Source organism: Nicotiana tomentosiformis, chromosome 11 (assembly GCF_000390325.3).
Source record: "Nicotiana tomentosiformis chromosome 11, ASM39032v3, whole genome shotgun sequence".
Taxonomy (NCBI): domain Eukaryota; kingdom Viridiplantae; phylum Streptophyta; class Magnoliopsida; order Solanales; family Solanaceae; genus Nicotiana; species Nicotiana tomentosiformis.
In genome coordinates, this window is record NC_090822.1 from 20500722 (window position 1) to 20511224 (window position 10503).

The 10503-nt window shown below is 32.4% G+C and overlaps 1 protein-coding gene across 1 annotated transcript; it reads left to right on the forward strand.

Moving 5' to 3' along the window:
- The first annotated feature begins 434 nt into the window (after window positions 1-434).
- Window positions 435-8917, forward strand: LOC104102103 (protein NRT1/ PTR FAMILY 5.2-like). The gene is made up of 4 exons (XM_009609725.4): window positions 435-672; window positions 3762-3979; window positions 6507-7072; window positions 7761-8917. Exons 1-4 carry the CDS (start codon window positions 543-545, stop codon window positions 8656-8658), a joined length of 1812 nt encoding a protein of 603 aa, XP_009608020.1. The 5' UTR covers window positions 435-542; the 3' UTR covers window positions 8659-8917.
- Window positions 8918-10503: the final 1586 nt, after the last annotated feature.

Genomic DNA, 10503 nt, shown 5'->3' on the forward strand with positions numbered 1-10503 from the left:
AGGTATATATAATGATAGTTTAAAGGGTTTTTATATAATCGGGGTAGCTTAACCTATTATAACTTGCTAGTTATCATTTTTATTATGTTGTCAATCAATATTTATCATGAATATTTTCTTATAGTTACTTTATTAATAACTTGATTGTGTAATATTTTTTGCATTATTAATATATATTTATAAACTCTTGAAAGGCTAAGGCAAGACATGGGCGGATCTAGTAACCAGAGGTTCATTTGAACCCATAACTTTTAGTCTAGACATGAGTTTATGTGTAAAATCCATTAAAATTGACAAAAAAATTAAACTATGAACTCATAAATCAAATAAAATAATAGATTCAGCGGTTAAAATATGAATCTTGAACACATAAAATTAAAATTATGAATCCGCTCCAACAAGAAGACGAGGTCTATTCTATATAAAGGCAGCAGAGAAAGCATACTTGATATTCTAAGATAGAAACACGTTTTTTCTTTCTCAATCCATTCTTAAAAATTTTAGCATAACAAGAATAAAGGGGTCATCTATTTTTCACACTCATGGCAATTTCTCATGTGGATGAAAATGGATATAATGATGGATATACAAAAGATGGAACAGTGGATCTCAAAGGCAATCCTATTCTTAGATCCAAGAGAGGTGGATGGAAAGCTTGTTCCTTCATTGTTGGTATGGTATCTTAGCTCCCTCTCTTCCTCCTCCTCCCCCCCCCCCCCCCCCACATCCCCCCAAAAAAGAAAACTTCCCCTACACTCCCATATTAAGATAATTGAGGTCGGCTATATAAATTCTCACCGTTTATATTGCTTCATCTGGCCCTTTTTCAGACCCGACGTAAATACGGAATGCCTTGTGCATCGCGCTGCCCTATATCGCTTCATTAGTCATGGCAAAACTTCATGAAACATTGATGTCTAGTGTCTTTAATTTCTTTAGCTTATCCCTACATAAAACTGCAGGAATCATCTTCACCACAAACCTTTTTCACTTGATTAATCTCTCTTTGTCAGTGAAGCAATATATATTGCTGTATCCTAGCTAGTAGTTGTTGCTTTTACTCACATGTTACATCCTCTTTCGGATGGGTTGGTTTGCTGTGAGTTATCTTCCAATAATGCAAATCCCATGTTACTGTATTAAAATCTGTGTCCCACAATGAGAAAGAAAACCTCGTTGAACTTTAACTATAATCGGTGTTATCCTATTGGTAAATTCAAAATTTAAATTTTATAGAATTAATCATTAAGGCTATTAATATTGAACTCATTATATATATTAATAAGTGCATATAAACTCGATATTCCGACGCTGCATTAGCCTATGATGTTAGGTCCTTCAACTGGGGATGCTTCCTGGTCCCCGTGGTAGTTACGTATCTTTAGGTCCCTACTATATATTGTATTCAATTTTCAAGAAAAGTTTCTTTTTAATGTCAGCACTCAGCACTATGACAGTTCTTTCCCATTACACGTTGGTCCTTTTTGTCAAATTTATAAGCTACAGCTACGATTACATTTAAGTCTAATAAAGAAATTATGTTGGGTTTCAGTTCTTTATGGACTCAGCTGATTGTTAAGTCGACGAAAATTTAAGAAGCTTTTAGTACTTACGAGTAGTTAGGTAGGACGTAACAACAAACCCATTGATTTTTTACTAGTAGAGTCTGAATGTATCAGGAAAAATAATATATGTATGCCTAGTTATACATCATATTTAGCAGTGTTTTAAAAGGCATTCTCGGGGTGAGCCCTGGGGCGAGACGCACCAAAAACATCCCGGGCGATAGTGTGAGGCGAAAGTCTCAAGAGGCGTATGCCAGGGCGTTCGGGTCGTACGCACGGGCGTTTGATGCGAGTTGTTTTAGTGAGGCGTAAGCCCTAGAGATTTATTCAAATTAAAATAAAATTTGTTGAATAAGACCTTCATATAATACCCCAATTTTTAAAATTCGGCTTGGTAATTACTCAAAAGTTTTAAAAAGTAATTGAAATGTATTAAATTTAAAAGTCAAGACATTTTTTATTGATTGAAACCTCAATTCATGGGTTTTTCCAATTCTTTATCTTGACGGCTAGCCTGCTAATATCTCCCAAAAGTAATGAATATTCAATTTTTGTTTTACAAATACAAAGAAAACCAACATCAAGTTCAGAGTTCAAATTGAAAGTTAGTCATCTTTTTTGTTCTTCCGTGTAGAAAATATTATTCTTTTCGACTGAAGTTACTTGAGCTTCTAAGTAGCGTATAATAGATTGTTTTGACTAGTTTTTTGTGGGGATGAAGCACGTCTATATTTTTTTTCCCCACATATTTATTGTTTTCTTCATTTTTATGCAATTTTATTTGTTTATAAATTATTTACCGTAATTATATTATTCTATAAAATATTAAAAATTAAATACATATGGGGCTTACGCCTCGCTGATGCATATGTAAAATGTCTCGCCTTATGCCCACGCCTTTTAAAACACTGATATTCAATACTATTCATATACATAGCAAATTGTGGTATTAGCAATTTTTAATACATTGATAAGCATGTATAAAGACAAAACTGTCATTTCAAAAAAAAAATCAGTTTATATGAACTTATTTTCTTTTTGGTCTGTTACAAAAAGAATTACCTATTTCTTAATTTGGTAACTATTTTACAATTTTACCCATAATGAGAAGTTTTTATAACCATACAAATATTTTGGGGACCTTTTTGATTTGTTTAGGATCACAAATTTCAAAAGTCTTTATTTTTTTCTTAAATTACGTGACAGCCAAACAAGTTCACGTAAATTGAAACGGTGAGAGTATAACATATGTTAGGCTAAGTTTGGCAAATGAGTTGACGTTTCTTCTCCACCAAAATGTTTCTGAAAAGCCATGTGATGTAAGTCATGAAGTTTCATTTTATCAAGTAGTACGTATCTCTCTCGGGTCAATTGATTTTTTGATATTTTACAAATTTATTTTTAAGTTTACGATCTTATTTTATTTTTTTTTTAACATATGAAAAATTTATTTTTATACATAAAAAATCTAAAAAAAATATTTTTTTAAATTCAATATTGTTAAAGGTGCCTGAAACCTAACTTTGGAATCCATATTCTCAATAAAGAAAGACTCTCTCTTCGTACCCAATTCCAAGAAAATGCATTCAAAATTGGGAGTATCCCAAAGGTAGTTTACTCAAATGTTAGTCACTGTCTACTATCATATCCTTTGAGTTGAGACCATAAAATACTTCATGTCAGGCTGCCCTTTTTCAGTTTTTCTTAAATGTGGTTTACTGATACCTCCTGCAAGCCCTCTAAGGGCAAACGGGAGAAGGCCGTACAAATAGTTCTTTTTCTTTGTTAGCGAAATAAAAAAAAGTATTTTTTTGAAAAAAACTAAAATAATTAATATATGTCAGTCATATAGAAAATTAAATGTATTAACATTTCTGTAATTCTTGGGGAATGTAATATGGACCTTTTTGCTGCATATCTTTTGAGTTGCACCAAACCAAGTCTTCCAACCAACTCAACCATAATAAATTAAACAACCAAAGACTAAGGAGCTCATTGCTAATGAACCTGTGGCAACTTGAATACTAAAACCTTTTAAGAAGCATTGGTTGAGTAAAATATTATACCGTGATCGCGTTAAAATTCTGAGTCCGCGTCTAATTATATTAAATAGTTTGACTCCTTAATTTCTCGTCTACCTTCTTGTACTTTAACAATTTCTCTTTATTGACTTACTGTTTAAATTGAATTTTGCAGTTTATGAAGTGTTCGAACGTATGGCGTATTATGGAATTTCATCAAATTTGGTAATCTACCTAACTGATAAACTGCACCAAGGCACAGTTAAATCTTCAAACAATGTGACAAATTGGGTGGGCACAATTTGGATGACCCCTATCTTGGGCGCCTACTTTGCTGACTCTTTTCTTGGACGTTATTGGACTTTCTTGATTGCCTCTGCTATTTATCTCTTGGTACGTCACTGACTCCAACTACTATTTTATATTTATACATGTATTTTTTGTGATGACATTAACATCGATGTAAAAAATGCAAACTCGTTTCGGGTTGAGCCGCAACGATTAATATACATCTACTTTATATGTTGGAAATATTTGAAACCTCTATTTTAAGTCAAAACTATAGTACTTAAATCTTTCTATAACAGATTTATTTATTTTGTTATTTTTTTGCTATTATGGTGAATTGTTGTTATATAGAACATATATTGTAACATAACATAAAAAATTGGTTCAAAAAAAAAAACTAAGTTGTTATGATGAAATACTATTATAAAGAATATATATTATAGAGAGATTTGACTGTATTTAATATTCCAACTATACATTAAAGATGTAACGTCGACAGGTCACTGATTTTCTTAGAGATAATTTATGACTATTATGGTGTTTCCTATACTCTATAATTGCAAGGTTACGTTATTTGAATATTTCAATTGACGACCTGTCTTAGTAATAGTCCCATCTAGGGGTGTACATGGAACGGGTTGGTTTACCAACTATATCGGTTTGGATTGATTCGGTTTTTGTCGGATTTTCGGTTTTTTTTGTTACATGAATATTATTACCATCTTACTTTGTTAAAGTTATAAATAAAGTTTTGATAAGTGAATATATGTTTAGTAAATATTGAAAAAATTGACAAACATATGGTCTATTAAAATATTCTAATGGGAGAATTTTTTTAGTAACACATGTAGTTATTTTCTTAGTCGTCTAACAATAATTTTTTCTTAGTCGTCTAACAATAATTTTCGTTAATGTACGCTTTCAAGATTAACACATGAGAGAATCCCAAATATTTCAATATTTTTTTAAAGAAAATTCAATATAAAGTCTTAAAAATATATATAAAAATTATATATTTATATGTCGGTTTAGTTCGGATTTTTTTTACTCAATACCAAACCAAGTCAAACCAAACCTAGTCGAGTTATTTAATCGGTTTGGTTTGATTATTCGATTTGGTACGATTTTCCGGTTCGGTTTGAACACCCCTAGTCCCACCTTGTCGTTATTACTCGTTGCACCAAGAATTTACGAGGATGTTTCATTTACTCCTTCAATACTTCATTTTCTTAATTAAATTTGAAGTTGAATTTTTTTTCCTTTTATTTATTTGCCCTATATATGAACTTTTCAGATGGTGACATAAATAGACCCCTACTTGTACTAAAATATAAAGGATAAGGCCATTTGCCATAAACCATATATCTGTAACTTGACAAGTTGATAAATTACGCGGTCCTTGTCTGCTAGATATGACGTGATTACCAAAATATATACTCCAAAAAAATGAAGTCATGACAAAGGTAACACTATAATATTTCTTGTATACTTGGCATTTGTCAGCTCAGTCCATTATTGTGACTCTAATTGACGTTCCAAGTATCTAGCTAGAGAGAATCTTATTTTTGGGATTTTCCTTGCTTATTCCAATAAGATACAGATAACCCAATCTTTTTCTTTTTCTTATTTAGTTTGCTTTCTTCTGCAAGTAGCTTTTCTAAATTGTGGTCAGAGCTGGTGCGCTTATCCAGAAAATTACTTCAAATTAATCATGATATACATTAATTTGTTTCTTATTAAGATTTGAAGTTTTTTCCTAAAAGATATGTATGTCAACTGAATTTTTAGAAGTTTTTATGAAGAAAAAATTAATAATATCAAATTTTATTTGGTATACTTTTGTTTTAACCTTTTTAAAACAAAATATACTGAAACAACAAAACGTTGACAAGCCGGGAATTAAGGTGTAGGTGAAAATTCAATCTTATAGTCCTAGGTGGACTGAACAATTCTGTTTTATATTGTTCGTAAACAAGTAACCTTCTAATAATGCTCTTAATTACCACTCTAGTCAAGTCATAGCGCTTTGGTTTAGTACAAAGAGATGTGTACATTAAGCGTATGTCACGAGTGCAAACCCTACATATAAAGCATTTCGTATTCACGCATGTTCGGAAAAGGGTCGCACCTCAAGTGATATTGATGTAGACAACTTACCTTAATGCAAGTATTACGGTTGCTTCCACGGCTCGAACCCGAAATTTACAGGTCACACCGGGATAACTTTATCGTTGCTCCAAGACTAAACCCTCTGATGGACCATATACTTGATATTTAAGATATTAAGTGAGTTTTGAACCATGAGTGAGCAGGGGCGGATTTAGGGGGGAGTCGTCAGGAAATTATATTCGTACATATAAGATAAAATCTGGTTGTACATCTATATATTATATTTTGATCCCTAATCTTTGTTAGGTCGTTGATTCAATTTCCACCGGCAACAGTCTCTTTTAGTTTTTTAACTTTTTTGAACCCGCGAAAATCATGTATCTGCCACTGTGGGTGAGCTAATCATTATGGTATGTCAACAATATTATATATACTTATACCATGATTAACCAATTATGGTATGTCAACAATATTATATATACTTATACCATGATTAACCAACTTTTATTAAAAATTGTAACAGGGTATGTTTCTACTAACACTAGCTGTATCAATCCATGGCCTAAAGCCTCCTCCTTGTGCCAATCCAACTGCAGCTGACTGCAAGAAAGCATCCACACTTCAACTAGCTGTGTTTTTTGGTGCACTCTACACCTTAGCAGTCGGCACCGGCGGCACGAAACCTAACATATCGACGATCGGAGCCGATCAATTCGACGAGTTTCATCCGAAAGAGAAATCTCAAAAACTTTCATTTTTCAATTGGTGGATGTTTAGTATTTTCTTGGGAACTCTCTTTGCTAATACTGTGCTTGTATATATTCAAGATAATGTGGGCTGGACTCTTGGATATGGGCTTCCAACAGTGGGCCTTGGTATATCAATAATGATATTTTTGGCTGGATCATCTTTTTATAGGCATAAAAAGCCCAGAGGAAGCCCATTTACAAGAATGGCTAAGGTCATTATAGCTGCCTTAAGGAATTGGAAAGTTACAGTCCCTACTGATCCAAAAGAGTTGTATGAGCTTGATTTGGGAGAATACACCAAAAATGGAAAAGTCAGAATTGACTCCACACCTACATTAAGGTTTGTATTTAATTTTGTCTTTTAGTCATCTTACACTAATAATGTACATAAGCAAGTTACGTATTTAACCGTTCAGCCATAAATAATTACATCTGTTTACAAAAAATATATATTTTGTGGCTATTATTTTGCAGCAACACTGTAATTTTACCGAAATTTTATACAAATGCTGTAATTCAAAGATAATAGTATTTTACATACCTTATTTGTTTAGAACTCACACTTACAACAAGTACTCATCTATGATAATATTTTACTGGACGGTGTAGTTTAAAATATTAAATTAACTAATATAATATAGGAATAGTAATGGCGATGGAAGAAAATACATAATAAAGTGTGAATAGTTTAGTGAATTTTAAATTTTTGACAATTGTAAAACTTTATGGTATCACAATTTTTAGAATTTTTCAAAATGGAAGGAGTGTCATAAAAATTGAAATGAGGGATTACTTGCTTTGTTTATGTATCCATTGTTTATATAGGTCTCTAAGCCCAAACATAACAAGAAAATGCACACTAAAATAGGATAAGAAAGAAAAGAAGAGGAAAAAGAATCCCAAGAGTATTTTTGTATTCTTTTATTGAAACAACCTTCACAACGTAGGGGTAAGATTTGTGTACACACTATCTTTTTCAAACCGGCAGACCATTACACTGAGTTTGTTGTTGTTATTATTTATTGCAGGTTTCTGAATAAAGCTTGTGTAAAAACAGATACAATTGATCCATGGATGTTATGTTCAGTAACTCAAGTGGAAGAAACTAAGCAAATGCTAAGGATGATACCAATCTTGATAGCTACATTCATTCCAAGCACAATGATAGCTCAAATCAACACACTATTTGTCAAACAAGGCACAACCCTTAAGCGAAACATTGGTAATTTCAGTATCCCTCCAGCTAGTTTAGGTGCATTCGTTACCATATCGTTGCTAGTCTCCGTTGTGCTCTACGATCGTTTCTTCATGAAAATCGCCAAAAGATTGACGAAAAATCCAAGAGGTATAAATATTCTTCAAAGAATGGGAATTGGAATGGCATTCCATATTCTGATCATGTTAGTAGCGTCGTTCGTCGAAAGGCATAGACTTAGTGTAGCTAAGGACAATGGCGTAGTTGAAAATGGTAAACAAGTACCATTATCTATATTGATTTTGCTACCTCAGTTTATTCTTATGGGAACAGCTGATGCATTTTTGGAAGTAGCTAAGATTGAGTTCTTTTATGATCAAGCACCAGAAGGGATGAAGAGTTTAGGAACTTCTTATTCTATGACAAGTCTTGGTGTTGGAAATTTCATTAGTAGTTTCTTGCTTTCAACAGTTTCTGATATTACCAAAAAGCATGGGAATCACAGAGGATGGATCTTAAACAACTTGAATGCATCTCATCTTGACTATTACTATGCATTTTACGCGGTACTCAACTTATTGAACTTCATCTTTTTCTTGTTTGTGAGCAAGTTTTATGTGTATAAAGCTGAAGTCTCAGATTCATTGGCTGTGCTAAGGCAAGAATTGGAGATTGGATCAAAACATAGGGTGACTAATGGCCAAGAAGCTTCAACCAACACACAGATTTGATGGTAGGATATTAACTAACATATATTGTTTACTTTAGACTTCTTTGTGCTTTAGTTAGGTAGTGTACTATATGGCTCGGTTCCTCCAAAATTGCCACAGCACCCATGTCAGATCCTCCGAAAACGCATCCAAAAATATCACCTCAAACATATCGGATCCTCCAAATATTATGTATTTTTGGAGGATCCGACACGGGTGTTGTAATATCTTTAGAGAATCTGAGCAATATAGCTATATATTCCAATAGTTTTCTTCATCATTCTCTCCTCTCTCTTTGTTATGATTTTCACACGATTGTAACGATAATCAGTTAAATATAGTTGTTTCGAGAAATATAATGTGTGTATTTAATTTCCGGAGAAGCATTTTCTATTCCATAGCTGATATTTATAAAGGAAATGGTTCATAATATGGGTAAAATATGATGGTCTATTTAATCTACCTTCCCTACAAATTTCTTCTCCAACTCATATTCTAATATAATAATATTCCTTCATTATATACAATAATATATGGTCAAAATAATAATCTCATGAGTAATACAAAAGACATCAAAAGAATTATACATTAGAGCATTCCACAATAGGTAGTTTTTGTCCTGTTCCCGCCATGCTTACTTCTAAACCCTTAAATAAATAAATTTTACATCTTTGTCACCCCACCACAATTACGGTTCTGTACCCTGAAAATTATAGTGTCTATGAATTATGATAATAATACATTGGGATGCAGAACCAGCAAGCGGGGCGGAGCTAGACGGCAGGGAGACTCAATCGATATGGACCCTTAATAAAAGGCATAAACTATATTCAATAAAATTCTTTTATATTTTTATGTGAAATAGTTTAAAAACCTTTCTATCTTTTATGTATAAGGAAGAATAAAAAAGAATATGCAACTCAAGTTATTCAATACCCTTGTTATTTGGCAGAAATGATATATAATATGAGGAGAAAAAAAAAAGAGAAGTTGATTTTATAAAGAACAGGAATTGAATTAACTGGATATTGAAGATAGCAAAAAATACTACAAATTTTTCCTTTTCAGTCACTTGTTGGCTTGACTACCTTCCAACTATGACGTGAGAACTAAAATAACATTTGATTTATGTGAGGAAAAATAAAGAACGAGCTGGAGTAGTTTTGATTACAAGATATATGTCACTGAATTACTACATCTACTTGTGATAAAAATTTAATTATAAAAAATTTATTTTTTTATATAGTAATACTAATTTTGAGGCCTTAAATTATTGGGGGCCTAAAGCAAGTTAGGCTTGAGTCGGCATGCAGTATACGGTAACTTAGGGGTTCGACTGAATCTAAGTAGGTTTTTTATAAATCCTATATTTTTTTTATAAAGTTCAGTGAAATATTACATTTATGAAGTTCACTTGAAGTCGTTATAATTTGTAACTTACAAAGTTTGAATTCGGGATCCGCCGATGTCAGCAAATGCATATTACTTGATCTATCAACAGAGACTACACACATGCATGCCTACTGTACGATTGGTGAAGGATCCAAAATTTAGATACCCTGAATTTAAGTTAAAAATGGGAGTTAAATAAGTATATTTTTTTTTCCACCATATTTGCACTTTTCTTTCACAAAAAATACAATAAGAAGCAGTTGGCACGACTTTTCATCTAAGAGCAACTTGGCAGGTCTGCCCTTGTTCTACGAATTGGGCTTTCCCTAATAATGAATCTATTTAAGTAAAGTAGCCCATTTTATCTTCTAACGTTGGTCCAATAACCAATGTGATCGTTCCATATATGACCTTTTTTCTTTGGCTTTTAACACATTTAGCCGCTCGGCTGAAAATAATTACATCCGCTAGCCA